The sequence below is a fragment of the Dermacentor albipictus genome, chromosome 1 (genome assembly GCF_038994185.2).
Source record: "Dermacentor albipictus isolate Rhodes 1998 colony chromosome 1, USDA_Dalb.pri_finalv2, whole genome shotgun sequence".
NCBI lineage: Eukaryota > Metazoa > Arthropoda > Arachnida > Ixodida > Ixodidae > Dermacentor > Dermacentor albipictus.
Window position 1 is genome coordinate 276167419 of NC_091821.1, and position 22314 is coordinate 276189732.

The 22314-nt window shown below is 47.0% G+C and overlaps 1 protein-coding gene across 4 annotated transcripts in view; it reads right to left on the reverse strand.

Annotated features, from left to right (window-relative positions):
* Positions 1 to 22314, reverse strand: part of LOC135908778 (AP-5 complex subunit beta-1-like) — a 209954-nt gene that overhangs the window by 37273 nt on the left and 150367 nt on the right. For all 4 annotated transcript variants that reach the window (XM_065440620.1, XM_065440622.1, XM_065440621.1 and 1 more), the window contains exon 12: positions 15553 to 15700. In XM_065440620.1, coding sequence (XP_065296692.1) covers positions 15553 to 15700 — 148 coding nt within the window. The remainder of the gene's footprint in view (positions 1 to 15552; positions 15701 to 22314) is intronic.

Below are 22314 nucleotides of genomic sequence, written 5' to 3' on the forward strand. Positions count from 1 at the left end.
CCGTGCCAAAGAATTTCCCTGACTGGATGCTAATGTTGAATGAAGATGCTGATTGTGGTACTACACTTTATGAAACAGATTGACTCAGGCTATCTTGTGACAGTTAGTGAGTGACAGAAGATTTAGAAATTTTTTCATTTATGACACACTAGGTGTGCGACAACAGTTATTTAAAATAAAGTAGACGAAGTGATATTGTATGGCTTCTAGGACAGCATTCAGTGTGATGTTACTTGGGTTCCACACCAATGAGATATACTCCAAAATTGGTTGAATGTTGGAGATATACATAAGCTTCTGCAGTGCTACTGCAGCAAGCTTAAAGTTTCTTCAACTTCAACTTTATTCATTCTTCAGTATACACTAGAAATGTCCTCCTGGGCTAAAAGCTGCCATAAGCAGCTTGAGTGGACCCAAGAGGCGTTGTACATGGCAGCATAGGCAGCGCGAGACAGCATGTAGCTTGCTCATGATGTCCCACAGTCACAGGGCGTAGTCGGTGTTTGCCTGGATGTTTGCGTCTTTACTGTTAGCGAAAAACTCCCCTGGAAGGCGAAGTGTTGTTCCGTATACCAATTCCGCCGAGCAGCGCCCCATACATATACTATATCCTAAACTGCGCTTTGCTTTTGCAACAGTTGCATTTACAGATTATTCCAACTCAAGTTACTACTAGTACTATACACTCCAAGATGTTTGCATGAAGGCACAACATCAAGTATAGAGTTACCAATGAAGTAATTTGAGCATGCTGTAGGTTGGCAAGACACATGCATGGCACTGCACTTTCACACATTCAATTCCATACACGCTGTTCAACACTAGGAAAGAATGTTAAGTCGATCGCCTTGGAAACAAGCAGTGCCATTAGCATTACAGTCGAACCCACTTCTAACGATGCCAGCTTTAACAGTATTCATTGATATGTTTCCGTTACGTACGTTTTCCAGGCGCCAACGTTCAGAATCGAGAACACAAAAAAATGACCCAATAGAGTTGCATTCATTTTTTACCTGTTCATACATTCCCCGAAAACACAATTTTTCGGCACCAACATTCAGTACATCGCCAAACTGCGATTATATGATACGTTTTCCGGCTGCTAGACTCCATGTAGGTGTTAGAACACACGTCTTGGCAGAGCGAAGCGAGTGAACATCACACGTCTCGAACAACAACTGAACTTTTATTAGCTGCGATCCTCTCGAAGATAACTAGGATTGTTCCATGCACATGCGCTTTTGGCACTACCCCCAAAGCACCTTTATGTGTCATAACAGTACTCCCCTCCAGTTAGTGCACGAACAATGGGCGCACTCGTACGACATGCTGTGGTTCATAAGTTCATGCGCAACGGAGGTCCTGTACACCGTCCATTCCGCGTGAACCTTTTGACGGCCTGTTAGGCCTTTCTTATCTGGTTTGCTGGGGGTCCTTGTGGTAATGGAGCTCGAGGTGCTGCATGTACTTTGCTGTTGAAGTCCATGTGTGTTGGTTTTACACGGTGGGGCGAAACCACGTTGTGACGGCCACCTCTGTTGATCGTAATGTGCTTGTCTCCACATTTCACCACCTTGAACAGCCCATCATACGGGGGTCCGAGTGGATGCTATACGGCTTTGTGCCTCACAAATACGTGAGAGCAAGAGGAGAGATCACAGTGCACGTGAACAAACCGTGCTGCTGGCGGACACAGAGGGACAGCACGTAGCTTGCTCATGATGCATGACGTCCCACAGTCGTAGGGCATAGTCGATGTTTGCCTAGATGTTCGCATCTTTAATGTCAGCGAAAAACTCCCCTGGAAGGCGAAGTGTTGTTCCATATACCAGTTACACTGAGCAGCTCCCCATATCTGCTTTCAGAGCCATCCTAATTCCCAAGAGAACAAAAGGCAGTGCCTCCACCCAACTGTGACTCGCAGTTGCCGCCAGGCTAGTCTTCAGCTGCCGGTGGAACCTTTCCACCATACCGTTGCTGGTGGGATGGTAGGCAGTTGTTCTGATGCTGGAGGTTCCCAGGAGCCGTGTGATGTTCGTGAATAGGACAGATTCGAATTGAGTTCCGTGATCCTTAGTCACTGTTGATGGTACTCCGAACCGAGCTACCCAGTGGTAGATAAAAGCATGGGCAACAGTATCAGCAGTCATGTCTGGAATGAGGAAGGACTCCGGCCACCGCGTGAAGCGATCAATGCAAGTTGCCAAATAGCTTTGCCCCAGACAAGCGGGCAATGGTCCCACAATGTCGACATGCACATGGGCAAATCGAGTGTCTGGAACAGGGAAGGATGGCAAGGGGGTCACAGTATGTCGCTGCACTTTGGAGCGCTGGCAAGCGAGGCACTCTCGTGTCCAGCGTCGGACATCCCGGTTTATTCCTGGCCACACGAATTTCACTGTGCGCAGCTGTTGAGTGGCTCGAATCCCTGGATGCGATAGGCTGTGTCGCAAGTCATAAATGTTGCGGCGAAGATTCGTGGGCACCAACGGTCTGGCCCTGCCTGTGGACATGTCACAGCATACAGATGCTGTGGGTTCAATCAATCATTGCAGCTTTAAGGCGAGGGTTGTAGATTTCAGTAGGTGATTCAACTCACTGTCACTATGTTGAGCTGTCGTTAGTGTTGTGAAGTCAACACTGCTCAGCAGACTGACGGCATTCAATGGGCTGCGCGAAAGGGCGTCTGTAATAGCATTGTCTGCCCCGCTGACATGGCTTATATCCGTGATGAATTCTGCGATGTACGACATCTGGCGGAGCTCCTGTGCCACGTGTGCACCAGTATCTGAGCTTATAGCACATAACGTGTAGGTCAGCGGCTTGTGGCCCATGAGTACGAAGAATTCTCGCCCTTCTACATAGTAGTGGAAATGTCATATAGCAGCGTATATAGCCAGGAGTTCCCTACCAAAGGTGCTGTACCATTTTTCAGACGGGTTGAATTTTCTGGAGAAGAAGGAAATTGGTCGCCACATTCCGCTCAACTTCTGCTGCAATTCAGCTCCAATAGCTGCATCGGAGGCGTCTACCATTACGCATTGAGGAACACTCAGCTGTGGGTATGCGAGCAGAGCGGCATTTGCTTAATCTGCTGGAATGCTTGTATGGCTCGGTTATTCCACTGCATGGCACTTGCATTAGTTCCTGATGTTGCGAGTACACTGTGGAGAGGGTGAAGGATATTGGCGCATTTCGGGACAAACCTATGGTAGAAGTTTACGAGTCCCAGGAACTCTCGAAGCTGATGGAAGGCTTTTCGGCTGTGGAAACCGTCGTACTGCTTCAACCTTGCCCTGCTGCCGCTGTACTCCCGCGCTTGAAATGCTGTGAACCAAAAATGATAGCAATGGTACCCCAAGCACGCACTTTTCCATATTGATAACAATCCTGTGCTCTGTCAGTCGCTGCAGCACGCAACGTAGATGCCTCTCGTGCTCTTCGGGAGTGCAGCTAGCAATCAGCAGGTCATCCAGGTATACCTTGCAAAAGTCGAGGCCTCAGACAACGCCATCCATGAGTTGTTGAAAAGTTTGGCCTGCGTTCTATAAGCCAAAAGGCATCCGAAGAAATACATTCCAAATGGCATTGTTATTGCGGTCTTGGGAACATCCTTTGGTACTAGGGGTATCTGGTGATATGCTTGTACCAGATCTATTTTTAAGAGTATGTTAGCACCGTGCAGGCAGGAAGTCATGTCGTGAGCGAGCAGTACTGGGGGTCCGGTACGCTCACTCAGTTCAGTGCTCCATAGTCCCCACAAGGGCACCAATCGCCGTCTGTTGATTTGGGGACCATATGAAGAGATGACGCATATGGGCTCGACGAAGGACGTACACTATCCCGAGTTCCATCATGTGGGCAAACACCTGCTGTACTAGCCACAGCTTCTCGGGTGAAAGGCGCCGTGGCCACGCGGGTAGGCCTGTGGTTTCGATGTGATGCAGAACCCTGTGCGTCACTTCGGCAAATGCCTGTGGCTGTCGTGTCAGCACAGGGACCTCTTGTATTGTGGCAGTGAAGTACGATTCTCCGGCTGGACTGAGCAAGGTCGGGCTGAGAGGAGGGTGCCAACATGACTTGCCTTGTACCGCTGCATGACAAGCAGGACACTGAAGCCGCTTCTTGCAGACATCGACCAACAGATCGAAGTATTGCACAAAGTCTGCGCCTAATATGGCGCAGACTTTGAGCACCCAGTTAAACGTTCTGCTGAAACCGAAGTTCAGCGTGAGCGAACGAGGTCCATATGTTGATACCATCGTATTACTGACGGCTTGCAGTGGTGATGCCTTAGGGTTCTTTCTTTCAGTTTGTGACGACGATATCACACTTACTTTGGTGCCTCTGTCGACTAATAAACGAACTCCGTTGCTGCGGTCGGTAAAAAAGAATACCGAGGGACGACTTGAAGGCAACGTAAGAGCACTGGTTACCCTCAGTGCTTGCAGTGGCCGTTTCCCGAGTGCGCGCAGGGTGGAACACAGTTACGTGCAGCATTTCCGAACTGCCGATGATACCAGCTTATATTCTGATGCTGAGGTTGTGATAGCAGCGTGTTTGGCTCACTCAATGTTTGTGCCCTCCTGCTTGTGCGCAAAGCTGGTAGCATCTCGGTGAGTCCTGAAATTTCTTGAAGTTTGTCTCGAGACTGTTGTACTTGCACAGCAGCCAGTGATGTGGGCGGGGTGATCGCTACCAGCCGGTCGGCAAGCTCGGCAACAGCAGGTAGATCTTTCTGCTATGATGCAGCGACGATCATGCGGACACTTGAAGGTAGCTTTTGCAGAAAAAGTTCTCACAGCAATACTTGTCTAGAGTGTTTATTGTTTCACCGAACAACTGTTGCATGTGCCGCAAGAGCTGACTAGGAGTACGGTCGCCGAGGTCCGTGTTGTGAAGCAATTGCTGCAGCCACTGCGGTCTGGGTTCTTTCAGCTTCACAAATGCATTTTTGGCAGGTGGTGCAAGCAAAAGATCCCTTATTTTTCTGGCTATGGCCGGCGGGAGACTGCTTACTACGTAGTGGTATTTTGTAAGGTCTCCTGTGATGCGTCGTGCTGGAACTGCAATTCGACTTGTATGAACCAAAGGGCAAGGTCCGCAGTCCAAGAGCGTGGTGACTTATGGTCGACTGAAGAGACTGTTGGGGAGACGTCTGTCGTGGATGTTGAAGTCATAGTGGCATTGGTGCACCAGCCCGATGCTGCGGCACGATTCCTCGATTCCGCGTTAGCACGCGGTTCTCGGCAGAGCATGGCCAGTGACCATTACGCATCCCAAACAACAACTGAACCTTTATTATCTGCAATCCTCTCGAAGATAACTAGGATTGTTCCATGTACATGCACTTCTGGCACTACCCTCAAAGTGCCATTGCGCATTGCCACATAAGCAAGAAAATGCGCGAGGTGCGCGATCGAGAACAGTATCTGCTCGCTGCAAAAGCTTCACCTAATACTTGCCTGCTTGTCTCACATCAAAACGTTGGCGCACATTCAGTTTCTCATTTCAGTACGTACCAGCAAATCTTCTCCAGGGTCGTTGCACGCAGCATTCACAGCTATCACCACAAATCCTATTGCGATAAGCATCTTTGCCCATCTGTTTCAGAGCGCGTAGTGCCGTCGGAAATGTGGCGCACCCTTTTAATGGGCAATAACTGAAACGTGACGCCGTTCCCTGCTGCAGACTGCGGTCATATACATTTTGTGGCCACTAAATCCCATGTGAACAAGAAAAAGGCGCAAGGTGCGCGCGATTGAGAACAGCATTTCTAGCCGTCTCATGTGAGAACGACGGTGCGCACAAAACGACAGCGCGCAGTTTCTTATTCCGGTACCAGCAAATCTCCGCCCGGGTCATCGAAGGCTGCATTCACAGCTATCACCGCAAATCCTATTGCGATAAGCATCTTTGCCTATCTGCTTCAGAGTACGTAGTGCCGTCGGAAGCATAGCGCACACTTTTAATGGGCGATAACTGAAACGCGATGCAGTTCCCTGCTGCAGACTGCGATCATATACATTTTGTGGCCACTAAATCCCATGTGAACAAGAAAAAGGCGCAAGGTGCGCGCGTTTGAGAACAGCATATTTAGCCGTCTCACGTGAGAACGACAGTGCGCACAAAACGACAGCGCGCAGTTTCTTATTTCGGTACCAGTAAATCTCTGCCCAGGTCATCGCAGGCCCCATTCATAGCTATCACTGCAGATCCTATTGCGATAAGAATCTTTGCCCATCTGTTTCAGAGCACGTAGTGCCGTCGGAAATGTAGCGCACCCTTTTAATAGGCAATAACTGAAACGCGACGCCGTTCCCTGCTGCAGACTGCGATCATATACATTTTGCGGCTGCTAAATCCCATGTGAACAAGAAAAAGGAGCAAGGTGCGTGCGATCGAGAACAGCATATCTAGCCATCTCATGCGAGAATGACGATGCGCACAAAACGACAGCGTGCAGTTTCTTACTCCGGTACCAGCAAATCTCCGCCCGGGTCGTCGCAGGCTGCATTCACAGATATCACTGCAAATCCTATTGCGATAAGCATCTTTGCCTATCTGTTTCAGAGCGTATGGTGCCGTCGGAGACATAGCGCACACTTTTAATAGGCAATAACTGAAACACGACGCAGTTCCTTACTGCAGACTGCGATCGTATACATTTTGCGGCCGCTAAATCCCATGTTAACAAGAAAAAGGAGCAAGGTGCGCGCGATCGAGAACAGCATATCGAGCTGTCTCACGTGAGAATGATGGTGCGCACAAAATGACAGCGTGCAGTTTCTTATTTCGGTACCAGTAAATCTCTGCCCAGGTCATCGCAGGCCGCATTCATAGCTATCACTGCAGGTCCTATTGCGATAAGCATCTTTGCCCATCTGTTTCAGAGCACGTAGTGCCGTCGGAAATGTAGCGCACCCTTTTAATAGGCAATAACTGAAACGCGACGCCGTTCCCTGCTGCAGACTGCGATCATATACATTTTGCGGCCGCTAAATCCCATGTGAACAAGAAAAAGGAGCAAGGTGCGCGCGATCGAGAACAGCATATCTAGCCATCTCACGCGAGAACGACAGTGCGCACAAAACGACAGCGTGCAGTTTCTTACTCCGGTACCAGCAAATCTCCGCCTGGGTCGTCGCAGGCTACATTCACAGCTATCAGCGCAATTCCTATTGCGATAAGCATCTTTGCCTATCTGTCTCAGAGCGTATGGTGCCGTCGGAGACATAGCGCACACTTTTAATAGGCGATAACTGAAACACGACGCAGTTCCCTACTGCAGACTGCGATCGTATACATTTTGCGGCCGCTAGATTCCATGTGAAGAAGAAGGCGCAAGGCACGCGCATTCAAGATCAGTATATAACTGGCTGTCTCACGTGAAAACGACGGTGCGCATAAAACGACAGCATGCAGTTTCTTACTCCGGTACCAGCAAATCTCCGCCCAGATCGTCGCAGGCTGCATTCACAGCTATCACCGCCAATCCTATTGCAATGAGCATCTTCGCCTATCTGTTTCAGAGCGCGTGGTGCTGTCGGAAGGTTATGGATGGATGGATACAACTTTTTTGTACGTCCGGCAAGGTTTAATGCGATCCGGGCTGAGGTCTCCCACGGGGGAATGTCAAGGCCCTGCCTCAACGCCGTCTCAGAGGCTTGCTGGAATGCCCACGTCTAGATTCCGAGGTATGAGCCGTGCAGAGTGGTGGCCCACCTCGAAGACAGGGTCTCCGGAGCAGCTGCCATCCTTCCTATAACTACATCGCACTCCCACAGCATGTGTTTGAGTGTTGCTGGTCCTTCCTGGCACAATCTGCACGTGTCGTCTTGATGCTTATCTGGGAAGATATGTTTCAGATGGAATGGATTAGAGAAGGTGTTCGTCTGGGGTTGTCTCCAGGCGACAGCCTGCCTTCTGTTCAATTTGGGACTTGGCAGTGGGTATATCCTTCTGGCATTTAGATATGCACTGGTTATGTCATTGTATCTGGTGAGCCTGTCCCGTTCTGCGCGAGGAGTGTTCGCTATCGTGCAAGAGGCGTTGCCCTGTTTGGCGCGGCGGGTCATGTCTGGCCCCATCCGGAGCACCGTCTCGTTTAGGTTCAGGAGCGCGTCGCCTTCCGTGGTGACGTGTGCGGGGAACCATGTGATCGTCGAGCTCGCGGTTTTGGATCTGCCTACTTTGGCCAGAATGGACAGGGCTTCCTTGGGAATTCTACCTTTGGCGTAATTCTTTACTGCCGTTTGCGAGGCGCTTAGTACGAATTCGCATTCCTGTTCTGTGAGGGCCAGCGTGATCGCTGCTTCCTCCGCTATTTCCAAGTGTTCAGTATATATACGCTGCATGTGGTTCTGATTTTGGAGTTTGTGTCTATGATTATGGCAGTGTATTTTTGGCCGTTCAGATATTCGGCTGTGTCAACAAAGCACGCGTTTTTCTCCCTGCCGAATCAACGAAGCAGAGCCTCGGCTCTTGCCTTTCTTCTACCTTGGCTGTAATCAGGGTGCACGTTTCTTGGGATGTTTGCCACCGTAATGGTGTCTCTGATTTTGTTGGGGATTTGCATTATCTGGCCGAGCTGGTTGTGGTACGTTATGTCGAGCGTGTTCATAATGTACCTTCCCGTCATGGTGGTCAACAGGCGTTCGAGCTTTGAGATGCGTTGTGCTTCGGCTATTTCTTCCAGGGTGTTGTATATGCCCTGCTGAGCCAGGAACTCGGTGCTCGTCGATTCCGGGAGGCCACAGGCTATCTTGCACGTTTTCCTTATGAACATGTTGATCATGTTCTTTTCCACGATGTACCAGTTGTGGTAGGTGGCTACGTAGGCGATGTGGCTGACAACGAAGGAGTGGATGAGTCGAATGATGTTTTCTTCCTTCATGCCCGCATGTCTACTGGTTATTCTCTTTATTAGTCTCGTGGCGCTGGTGACTTTGCCTTTGATCTTCCTCACAGTTTCACCGTTAGCTCTGTTAACCTCAATGATCATTCCGAGGATTTTGACCTTGTTTACTTAGGAGATTGCGTTTCCGTCTTGGGTATACAGGCCAATTTCCTCGTACTCCCGGGGTCCCGTGTAGCTTTTTGGTGGCATGCCTCTGCGCGTGGGCCGGTAAAGGATGTGGGGAGCCCTTTGGACACCTGTCTCCTGCTCATGTGCGACTTGGGCCATTCGTCCGTGCGATCGCTGGGGACACGCAGTTCCAAGCCTTATTTTGGATAGCGTACATTCCCCGCGGCCGCTGGCACCGGCGTGATGCTGCGTGATCCTGCTGCTTGCGCGTGCAGCTCACGTTACGCTACGCGCCGCGCATAGGAACAGTGCCTGACTGAGGAGCGGGCCCCTCCCACCCTCTCTTCGGCTTCTCTCTCCTCCAGCATCGGAGGTACGCGGGCGCTTTCGCCAAACAGATTGACTTTCGGTGCTCTTGGCTGTCGGACGTGCCGACCCACTTGGTCCCGCGCCCCTATGAGCAAGGCGGCCCCCTTCTGTGTGGCAATCCTGCTCGAAAGAGCCAGTGTGGCGGAGCAGACTTCCCGGGAGCTTTCATCCATAGTCTGCGACTGCCACCCCAGTGCCGTATTTCTGTATTGTACGTGCATTTTGTACACAACAAGGAACAAAGCCCCATTCGTTGGTACCACAGCTGGAATTGTCTCTACGCCTTGCCGGTGAGTCAGCGAATCCGCTGCGGCGCCCCTTTGCATGCGCTGCGGAGTAGGGACAAGCTACGTGTCTCTTTAGACCTTAGCTAGCAGGGTCCGGGCACGTTAGCGCGAAACCCCGCAAGGAGTATCGGACTTGCTCGAGGAGCATTTGAGGCCCGTTCCTTGGACGTACTCTTCTATTTTGTGAATGGCCGTTTGTAGTGCGTTCTCAATTTGGCCGTAACTGCCGTGGTCCACCCAAATCATTATATCATCTGCGTATATAGTGTGGTGGATTCCTTCGATTTCCCGTAGTTTGCTGGGGAGACCCAGCATAACTAAGTTTAAAAGGAGCGGAGATATAACTGAGACCCGGGGGGTACCTGCACTTCCCTGGGTTTGTTCTTCGGACTCGAGGTCGCCAATCGTCAGGGTGGCTTTGCGATCGTTCAAAAAGTCCCTCACATGGTTCTAGGCCCTTTCCCCCAGGTTCAGATTCGACACTTGTTTCAGGATGGGCTTGTGAGTGACATTGTCGAATGCTTTCTCCAGGTCTAGTCCTAGGATGGCTCTGGTGTTTCTTGTCTTGACGTCAAGGATCTGGTTCTTAAGTTGCAACCTGATGTCCTTCGTGGACAGGCGGGATCGGAAGCCTATCATGGTGTGGGGGTAGGCTTCCGTCTCTTCTATATGGCTGTTGATACGGTTCAGGAAGGCGTGTTCCAAGACCTTACCCACGCACAACGTGAGAGAGATTGGGCGTAGGTTCTCCAAGCTCAACAGCTTTCCGGGCTTGGGTATGAAGATAGCCTTGGACCTCTTCCACTGCTCCGGGATGCGGCCTTCTCTCCAGCACTTGTTCATATAGCCCGTGAGTTTGGTGACAGCTTTGTCGTCCAGGTTTTTGAGCGTTTTATTGTTAGCCCTGTCCGGTCCTGGGGCTGATTTGCCATTGAGTCCTTGGAGTGACGTTATGATTTCCGCCTCACTTAAGACTTCATCTAACTTGGGACTAGGACTGCCAGTGTACCAGCCATGCTCGATCGTCGGTCGTTGCGGGAGGTACTTGTCGCAGAGTTTCATGACGATTTGCTTCTCGCTTGCCGCCCCTTTCTCTTTGTGCAGAAGTCTCTGTATGTCGGCTCTTTGCTTGGATTTGCTTTGGGTTTCGCCCAGCAGGTGCCTCAGCAGTTGCCACGTACTTCCATTGTGGAGTTGGCCATCCGTGGCGTTGCAGACTTTGTCCCACTGTTGCTTGCGCAAGGTTTTGCAGTGCTCTTCGATTTGTTTGCTTAGTTCGGCTATCTTTTTTCTCAGCTTTCGATTGAGCCACTGGCCTTGCCATCGGGTTTGTATCGATTCCTTGGCTTCCAAGAGGTGGGTGAGGTGACTGCCCATCTTCTCGTCAGGATTTCGGGAGTGATGGCTTGCGTGGCCTCCCCGACATCCCTGGTCAGGTCCGCGATCCATGTGTCAATATCACCGATCGGCTCGTCGTCTAGCCTGAAATCCCGGTGCTTGCGGAGCTTGTCCCAGTCTGTCCATTTCAAGCTTTTGAACGGGGGGGGGGTTCCCGCTCGGGAGAGCGTGATCTCGATCCTGTGGTCGCTACCTAGGTTTTCTAGTGTGTTTCTCCAGGGAGGGTATTCTGTAAGAGTCCACCTAGTGGACTGTTCATTTTGGCCGCTGCTCATTGGATGCAGCTGTACGAGCGAGGAGGAGACGAGTGGCCCTAGCCAATCAGGAATGACCGAAATGGACAGTCCACTAGGTGGACTCTCATAGAATACCCCCCCAGGTAGCTCTCTCGATGTTTTTGATCATTGTTAGGTCCAGTGTGGTATCTCTTGCAACTGAATTGCCCATTCGTTTTGAGGCACTGGAATCCGTGATGAGCGTGTATTCCAAGTCTTGCGAGTCCTGCGATAACTGTTTGCCTTCGGTTGTGGCATGGCCGTGTCCCCAGGTATGGCATGGAGTGCTGAAGTCCCCACCCACTATTAGCAGGTTCAGGCTGGCGAGCTTGGCAGCATTTTTGAGCAGGGAGAGAAAACGCTTCCATTTTTTGGATGGGTTACTTAATATGTTCAGTATAAAGATGCTATAATTTTGCGTTCTGTTAGGAATAATCTTTATCATTATATGCTCGGCCTGCGGGCCTTCAATCTCATGTTCTATGGGTACTAGGACCTTTCTGATTAGTGTGGCAATGCCTCTATCGTCATGGAATTTAGGGACGAGGGCGCGGTAGCCCGGGATGTTGGCTGACGCGCCCATGGCTTCTTGTAGCAGTATCACATCAGGTTTGGGTTGCATGTTTCTTAAGCATTGTTGTAGGACCGGTTTTTTCCTGGCTAGACCTCTGCAGTTCCACTGCCAGACCAATAGCTCTTTATGGTGTCTGGCCATCCTGGAGTCTTAAATAAGGAGCTGTTAAGAAACTGGAGCGGTGTGCGGGGGGGGCGGTTCCACCATGGGAACGTCTGGGATTACGGGATTTATATTATGAGTTCCTGCATTTGGCTGTGGTGATTGCGACATCTGCTTGAGCTTGACCACCCTGGTTGTGAGGCCAGATATGGCAAAAGACAGATTGCCGATTGCACTTTGTAGTTCGGTAAGCAAGGCTTTAATATTCGATCTTGCCTGTTCGTCGCGGCTGTTGTCTTGGCTTTGCATGGCTCGCTTTTTTACAAGTGAGGTTGCTTTGACCTGTTCATCGCCATTGTTGCTCGGAGCACGAATGCTGACGGGAGTGGGTCTAGGGAGTTGCGCGGGATGCGCGACCTTTCTCAGTTCGCGTACCTCTTGGGTTTGCTGTTGTACTAGGCTACTGAGCATGGCGTTCTCACGTTTTATTTCTGCAATAAGCTCGTTGTCTATGTTATTTGGAAGCACAGCGCACACTTTTATTAGGCAATAATTGAAACACGATGCAGTTCCCTACTGCAGACTGCGATCATATACATTTTGCGGCCGCTAGATCCCTTGTGAACAAGAAAAAGGTGCAAGAAGCACGCATTCGAGAGCAGTATATAACTGGCCATCTCACGTGAAAACGACGGTGCACACAAAACGACAGTGTGCAGTTTCTTATTCCGGTACCCGCAAATCTCCGCCTGGGTCATCGCAGGCTGGATTCACAGCTATCGGCACCAAACCTATTGCGATAAGCATCTCCACCTATTTAGTGTACAGTGTGTGGTGCGTAGTGCCATAGGCTTCGGCGGCATACGGCGACGCCCTGCAGCTCGATTTCATTTCGATTTACCGTCGCCCTCTTGAAACACCACACAATAGGAAAACAACAAAACGTATCTCGAGCCACTACAGCACCACCAGCTCGATGCGCGTCGGCGTCTCATGCCGCAACGATCCGCGCGACGCTTCGCATTATGTAAATATCAACACTAGTTGAGTCTGTCAATTTTTTAGTTACTTCGGGTCATATAATTTCCCGGCTGGTAAGCTTTCTTTTGCGATTTTTTTCTATAACGTATGAACGAGGTTCTACTGCATTGTATATAACAATGAGCAGTCGATGCACTGCCAACTTTTGTATGCTTTCTATGGAAAATAAACTGCTTAGGACAAAGCTCTCATGCTGCATTATTGGTTATAACAGTTAAGTCTGGCTACTCGGTATGTGCACCAAAAGGAAAAAAAATTCAAAATCCTTGAAAGAAAAATTTGGCAGAACCCATCTCACAATGACTGTCAACGATAGTGCATTTAGCACTGAATCAATATAGAGCCACAACATATTGCCACCATTGAAACGAGTTATGTAAGAGGTGTGTACTGCAGCGGGATTCCTCTTTCATGCTTCCCTAAGAACACACAGTGCCATTTAGTGCCACCGCCGCAAAGCCTATGTGTGGCCTCTGAAATGCATGGCTAACGGTGCTAGCGAACGCTAAGAAACGCTGCATGCTGTAACCAGGCTGCTCTCTCGCACTTCTTTCTAGACACACTGCACCATATAGTGGCACTGCCGCAAAGTCCATGCATAGCCTCCGAGATGAGAAGTGTGGTGTGCCAGTGCCTGCAAACACTGAGAATTTTTCCCTTGCTTGCCGCTCACTCAGTGGCACATACTCAGTGACCCAACTTGGAGAGAGGTTTATTGAAGAGCGGCAGATACCCAGTGCATTCATGGCGCAGCTCACTAAAGCGTTGGTGTGAAATACATTCATTGAAAAGCAGCACATACCCAGTGCATTTGTGGTGCAGCCTGCTGTGTGTGGGGTTGCTGTCCTTAAGGAACCCTTGTTACGTGGGCTCAATTCTACTCAGCATCGGAGAAATTTGAGGTATCTTTTTCATCGTTGTAGAGGGGCATCTTCCCACTGGAAAATGCTTAGTTACACAAGCTGGCATCAAAGATGTTCATTAAAGAGTGGCACACACCTACTTGAACATACCTAGTGACCCAAGTTCACATCAAAGAGGTTCACTGACGACCAGCACAGACTGAGTGGCAAATACCCAGTGCTTCATTTTCCCACCTACTTGGGTCACTCGATAGTTAGTGGTCGAATGAACAGTGCATCGGGCTACTGTGCTGAGGGAACAGGGTTCGAAACAAACCATCGGATCAACTTGGATCACTGAGTATGTGGCAACGTGTACATATGTGCTGCTCTTCAATGAACCTCTTTCACGCCAATGAAATGAACTCGTCTTCAATGAGCCTCTTTGATGCTAACTTGGGTGAATGATATTGTGCCAGTAGGTGTGTGCCACTTTTCAATGAATGTCTTTGACGCTAACTTGGGTAACTAGCTGTGTGCCACTGGCAATGTGCCGCTGTATAATCACAAAAAATATCCCTTAAATTTCTTCGAAGCTTGGCGGAATCGAACCCACATTACAAGGGTTCCTCAATGACAGCAACTTCACGCTTTAGCAGGCTGTGCCACAAATGCACTTGGCATGTGCCACTTTTCAATGAACGTCTTCTACGCCAACACTTTAGCGAGCTGTGCAATGAATGCACTACTAGGTTATGTGCCACTCGTCAATGAACATTTTGAGTATGTGATATTAGGTGTGCGGCAAGCGAGGCAACAATCCTCAGTGTTTTCAGGCACACACTTCTCGGTAGCCCCACCAGAAGCCGCAGCATGTACAGAAATAAGCACAAGAGATCGTGTCTCCCTGCCTAATTAAAATTTTTGGATATTTGTCCCCTCTGCTTTTTTCATGCAACATGGTTATAATAATTATTGTTCTAACAATGGAATTTTCTTGTCACTTAAATATTGTGATAAGTGGGTTCGGCTATAATTATTTGTCGGCAGATGACATGGTTGTCCACACACATATAAACTTTAGCAGAAATATTATGTAGATCATAATGTAAATCAAGAATGCTAGAGGTCCTAAAACAGAACCTTGGGGAATGCCTCATTGCACTGGCGCTAAAGGTGACTTGAATTCATTAAAGGGAAACAATCTGCATACGATTAGCAAGGAAAGCACAAACACAACTAGGAATGTTAAGAACAAGGGTCAATGACATCTGATGAATATTGAATACAAATAGGCTTATGTGCTTTGGGTGCACATTGAATATTCCCAGGTGGTCAAAATTAACCCAGACACAGTGGCATTTTTCGTAGCCCCTGTGTTGCTTTGGGCCATAAAAGAGACAAATGAATTATTTTGTGCAGAGTAGCCGCAGGCCAGAGCACATCTGTTTGCGCCATCCTCTTTGTCATTCCTGCAAAATGGCCTCTATTCTCTCTAATGAATTTTACTTGAGCAGGCTCACAGAATGATCGTAAATCTTCTTGGCACCAGGAAAGTTTAGCTCATTCCGCACATTCCTTTGAGACTTGCTGCAGTGGCCTTACGAAATGCCATGCGCACATGCACCACACTGACCTTTGGCTGACACAAATTGCCTGGCTTCTGCACAGCTGCTGTGAGTACAAGCAGGCAGCTTTCCACGGCACTGCCCTGGACACAGTCCTCCCAGCTCTGTCCAGTCACCATATCCACAGCTTCCATCAGTACTACTTGGCTCAGGGAACTGCAGGGCCATTGTAGAGGGTCAATGGGTTTCTTATCTAAACTACATATATACTGGAGTTACCCTGCAAATAAATGCCCTGTGTTCAGCCAAACTAAACTGAAAAGTTTGAATACTGAGTGCATTATGAGGCAGGAACGAGGAATATTAAGAGGAAGCTCTTAACTTGGGGCCAACTCCAGTGTCTCTATTCAAATATGCGTGGAATGCATAAATGCTCTCATTAGGCAATCATAGAATCGTTTTGAATAAAATATGTTGTAGCTTGAGAAAAAAGTAAAGGCCAAACTTCATTTTTTTATTTCACAGCAAAACCTCCCCACTGGTAAATCACTGTGATCCCAAGCATTAAAGAATTTTCTCCTACTGGAGCTGGTTTAGAGTAGAAAAAGTTGATATGATGGCGTTTTATGGTGAAAGCACCAGATATAGCCAAAGAACACCAAGCAAGTGAGCAGGAATACTTCTCAAAGCTTGCTAGGCTAAGTGAGTCTTTGATTCCTTTACAATACAGTGTAGCCAATCTTCACCAATAAACAGTTAAGTAGACCCAAGCAAATGTTTTTTTGACAGACAGCCTTACTGAGTTACACAGGTAAGAATGATACAAGATAATTGGACTGATAGCATTATTCATATAACAAGTACCTATACACATAATACACTCTATTTTCACTTGTGAATATAAATCATGTGCATAAAGTAAGCTATTCATAAAAGAGCCCTATAGACATTAGACATACAAATGACAAACTAAACACATTTTTGTTATGCATTTGACAGCAAAAATCTCAAAACAGAAAAAAATTTTGTTCAGAACATATTTGTTGTCGGTGCCTTTTAATGCAACAATGATCATACTGTAGTGCGTCAGTTGCTCAAGGTTGTGTGTTCTTTTTCTGAAGAATGTGTCCCGCTGTGTAACAATCTTAACACACCTGATTGTACGTGGGTGAATAGTGTATGTCAAAATTCTGACCGCACCTTGTACTGCAAATCAACATTGATTGATACGTTTGGTTTCTTCCAATATGTTTTGGAACCAACTCATGCAAATATTCTAAACTTGCTGTTTTGCAACATGCCTGGTGTAGTGAACTAAGTAGGCACTGTTCCCAGCATTAATGACCATCATGCTGTTGTTGCAGATATAAGTACATGTGCTCCCTGAAAGAAAAAGAAAGAATATAGGAAAGCTTTCTTTTGGAAAAGAGGACTATGCACTGATTTCTGAAGAGGTAATGGATAATATTTTGTTGTTTGAATGCAAGGCTAATGGTCTAGATGCCAATAAACTTTGGTTATTATATAGTTGTTTAAAGAAAGAATACCTAATCTTGTTAACATAAGTCCCCCATATGTCATGTACAAAATGAAAGAGTAGGGCCAAGCCATAAATAAACTACTCTATAATGTGTGCGATCAAGAAGCAGCACAGGTCGTTTTCCAAATAGTGCACAAGTAGAACTAAATCTAACTTTCACACACTACATTATTATACAGGAAGGAGGCACAAGTAAGTCGCAAGAAATACTTTTAGACCTTATCTTCTGATTTACAAACAAGCAAAAAGTACTGGACATTTATGAGATGATGTGGCAAAAACAATACTGGCGTTCCCGATATATTACATGAGGATAAGCTATACTCTACCTGAGTATTTTCTTGCCACACTGTAGAAGCTGCAGGAGATTTTAGCCAATAGGAAGGCTGAATGCCCCTGAAGATGTGCTCATCCACGCCACATTGTCTGCTCAGTGTGTGCTTGCCATCCTGTTGATACATGCTTCACGGTTGGTAGATTGATGCGACAGATGTTTTAGTGTTGAAACCGTAAGCTGTGTTTACATGAAAATTCACCTACATGCTTTCTCAGCAGTTGCTTGCAGCCTCCTTTCCAAGTATTAAAGACAAACACCTTTATAAATTTTGTCTCTAAAATGTGTCGTTCGTTTGGCATTAGCTTGCCACAGTCAACATGTACCATAGTAGAGCACAGTAGCAAATTAATGATGTAGTGAACAATACGGCCTTTATATTGTTTTGCAACATCAACACATTACCAGTGCTAATGTTGTGGCACCATCCGTTAGCTGGAAATAAAACCACCTTTAGAGCTCAGCAGTGCCTCTGTAGTCCTAGCAGCATTAAAACAAACAGCCGACTTCAATAACAGCGACAAAACATACATGACGCCTTGCCCTCAGCATGCGGTGGCAATAAGCAATGACAGATTTTATCATTTATTTCTTGCTGTCCGGGCAGAGAGCCAGTAACAAGTGTTAATTAGGGTTAAAGCGGGCATTCTGAGCTATATGGGCACTGCCATGTTGCTATGCAATCACGGTTAGAGTGGCTATTATGGTTAATAACAATAAATGCCACAGTAACTTGCAATATACAATGTGCATGCGCAAAGGGCCAAACATGTCACGTATTGCTATAATGTTTCATGTACCAAGCAAAAATAGAGCTCTCTAATCCCACCAATAATTGGACAGTTACACCCGGAATTACGCTGTGCAAAGATATTGCCTGTGTACAACTTGTACCTTTGGTAGTGCTGCAAGTTACTTGAGATGGAGTATAGTGACCAAGGATGCTAAAAGCTACACATTTTGATAAATTTGTTAATTCATATTCCTCCAAAAGAAATCAGCCATGCTTCAACACTACAGCTGTCACTATCCTACCACGGAAAACACCCAGATGTCAGTCAAACACACAACTATGTTATTATAATCTGTCAATGCATTCAAAGCGACGAGTCCTTTACCTAGAGTATTAAAAGATGTTCTGTAGCAGTAGCAAAATACTTGTGTGTACATAATATACAATAAGTCATTTAGGTAGGGTAAAATTATAGTGGAGTAGAAAACAGCTAATGTATTACCAGTGTCCAAAAGTGGTTCTAGAAGCTTTGTATCCAATAACAAACCTATATCACTTATATCTGTATGCTGTAAGATACTTGAACATGCTGTGTACTCTGCCTTAGTTAAACACCTGAATACAAATGAATTTTTTCATGGCACATCAGCATGGATTAAGAAAAGGATTTTTCTGCACTACACAACTTGTCATCATCATCATCAACTTAATTTAAGTCCACCGCATCACGAAGGCCTCTCCCTTTGATCTCCAATTACCTCTGTGCTGTGCCAACTGATTCCAACTTGCGCCTGCGAATTTCTTAATTTCATCACTCCACCTAGTCATCTGCTGCCCTCGACTGCATTTCCCTTCTCTTGGCATCCATTCTGTAAACCTAACGGTCCACCGGTTATCTAGCCTATGCATTACGTGACCTGCCCAGCTCTATGTCTTTCTCTTAATGTCGATTAGAATATCGGCTGGGCCCGTTTGCTCTCTGACACACATCGCTCTCTTCCTGTCTCTTAACATTACGCCTATCACCTTCGTTCTGTCGCTCTTTGCGCGGTCCTTAACTTCTTCTCAATCTATTTTGTTAGACTCCAAGGTCTTGCCCCATATTTCAGCACTGGTAAAATGCACTTATTGTACACCTTCCTTTTCAGTGATAATGGTAAGCTTCCAGGCAGGATCTGACAATGTCTGCCATATGTGCTCCAACCAATTTTTATTCTTCTGTAAATTTCATTCTCATGATCAAGGTTCCCTGTGAGTAATTGACCTAGGTAAATGTACTCCTTCACAGACTCTAGAGGCTAATTGGCAATCCTGAACTCTTGTTCTCTTGCCCGGCTATTCGTCATTATCTTTGTCTTCTGCATATTAATCTTAAACCCCACTCTTACACTCTCTCTGTTAAGGTCCTCAATCATTCGTTGTAACTCGTCTGCAATGTTGCTGAATAGAACAATGTCATTGGCAAACCGAAGGTTGCCAAGATATTCACTGTCGATTCTTACTCCTAAGCCTTCCCAGTTTAATAGCTTGAATATTTCTTCCAAGCACGCAGTGAATAGCATTGGAGAGATTGTCTCGTTGTCTGGCCCCTTTTTTTATAAGTATCTTCCTACTTTTCTTGTGTAGAATTAAGGTAGCTGTGGAAGCTCTGTAGATATTTTCCAAAATATTTACGTAACCAGTCTGTACTCCTTGATTACATAATGCCTCTATGACTGCTGGTATCTCTACTGAATCAAATGTCTTTTCGTAATCTATGAAAGCCATATAGAGAGGCTGATCGTACTCTGTGGATTTCTTGATTATCTGACTAAGGACGTGGATGTGATCCATTGTAGAGTATCTCTTCCCAAAGCTGGCCTGTTCCCTTGGTTCGCTGAAGTCCAGTGTAGCGCTTATTCTGTTGCAAATTATCTTGGTGAATATTTTATATAATACTGGGAGTAAGCTAATGGGCCTATAATTTTTCAATTCTTTAATGGCTACCTTTTTGTGGATTAGTATAATGTTTGCATTCTTCCAGTTTTCTGGCACCCTTGAAGTTGATAGACAATTCGTATAGAGAGCCGCCAGTTTTTCAAGCATTATGTCGCCTCCATCTTTGATTAAATCAACTGTTATTCCATCTTCTCCTGCCGCTTTTCCCTGTTTAATGTTTTGCAAGGCCTCATCACTAGTTATAGGAGGAGTTTCCGTATCCTGTTCATTACTGTATTGAATGGAAGTATCCCGACTCCTCTGGGCACTGTACAGGTCAGTATATATTTCTTCCGTTGCTATTACTCTATACCTTTGAAATTGCTGATGATATTGCCCTGCTTATCTTTCAGTGCACACATCTTGGCTTGTCTTATGCCAAGTTTTCTTCTCACTAATTTCATGCTGCGTCCATTTATTACTGCTTCCTCAGTCTTTCATACATTATAATTTCAAATATCCTTTATTTTCTTCTTGTTGATCAGTTTTGACAGTTTCACGAATTCTATCTTATCTCTTGAGTTAGCCATTTTTATTCTTTGCCGTTTCTTCATTAGGTCCTTTGTTACTTGAGAGAGCTTGCCTATGTTTACTACAATTTATACGACCAATAGAGCTATGAACCTTACTTCATGCAGTTGTTCAATACTTTGCTATTGCTATCAATGCTTCGCCTTTTGGGTGAAACCGAGTTTTTTTGGTACAAAGGAAACAGAGTTGTATTAAATGGTATGCATTCACTTGAGGTAAATGTCACATCTGGTGCACCACAGCGCTCAGTTCTAGCCCTCTTCTCTTTCTTATCTTCACCAATGATATGTGTGATGGCCTGTCCTGTAAATACAATACGTGGATGATTGTGTTTTGTACTCATATGGCACACGATTAATCAAACTGCATGTGACTGAGTGCGGACTTGAAGCAAACAGAAGAATGGTGCATCACCAATGGCATCTCTTTTGATATGAAGTGCTGTGCCACACGTGTCAAACATGATTCGTTCTTCTTATGTTACGTCATAGGCAAGCAGCCTATATATCTAGTTCGCTGTCACTGAAATAAAACAGTGCGGTACGTGCTCTTGGATGGTCTCCGTCACTCTGCCGCCCGCTACAACAGTGGCAACGAGGGTAACCACCCCGCGGAGCCCCCGCCACGAACAGTGGCGTCTCGGTAGCGCTGAGAGTCCTGCTGGGTACTGAAAGTAATCGAGTCTACGAAGCATCGGCGGTCATGGCCCTGACTACGAACCTCGGTACCCCAAGTTTCGACGAAAATCAAGATAAGTGGGATATTTACTTGACTCGACTGGAGGCATTTTTTGAAGCAAATGATATTAAGACAAATAATAAGAAAAAGGCGCTCTTGGTTTCGACACTGTCAACGAAGACGGTAGGCGTTCTTGCCGGACAGTGCGCCCCCCAGAAAGTAAACGCCCTGAGTTACAAGGACGCACTTACCATCCTAAATAACCACTATGCGGCGAAGACTAATGAGGTTGTCGCAAGTTACAAGTTCTTTACAAGGGATCAGGCTGCCTACGAATCTGTCCGGGACTATGTTGTTCAGCTACGCAAGCTTGCGGATAATTGCTCCAGGCATTCCGCAGAGTTATCCGCTGGGGTGGCGTGCCCTTGAACATGATTATTGACACGGGATCACCGTTTCCTATCATTCCGCAGGAGGTGTATCTAAAGCACCGTCTGAGTTGGCCATGCTTATCGAAATGCAAACACACGCTCAACTGTTACTTGGGCAAGCTACCCATTGTCGGTGAACTGCACCTTGAAGCCCATTTTGCGGGGAAGACTGTACTTGCCACACTGATAGTTACAGGCTGCTCGGGTCCCAGCCTTTGCGGAAGGGACTTAATCCAAGCGTTCTCGCTTTTGCCATCCGGGTTTCTCGCTACGGTTCAATCGACGTCAGCAGATCCCGACAGCCTCAGGACTGAGTTTCCTGCCCTTTTTGAGCCAGGACTTGGAAACATTCAGGGGCCACCTGCGAAATTCCACATTCGAGAAGGCGCCCAACCGAAGTTCCACAAGGCGTGGTCAATTCCTTATGCTCTTCGTGAAAAAGTGGCAACTGAGCTGGACCGTTTAGTAGAGCAGGGCATATTATCGCCCATAGCACATTCTGAGTGGGCGGCGCCAATCGTACCAGTACTGAAGAAAGACGGTTCCCTTCGCATCTGCGGCGATTTCAAAACCACAATCAATGCTGCGTGCATAACTGAGCAGTAC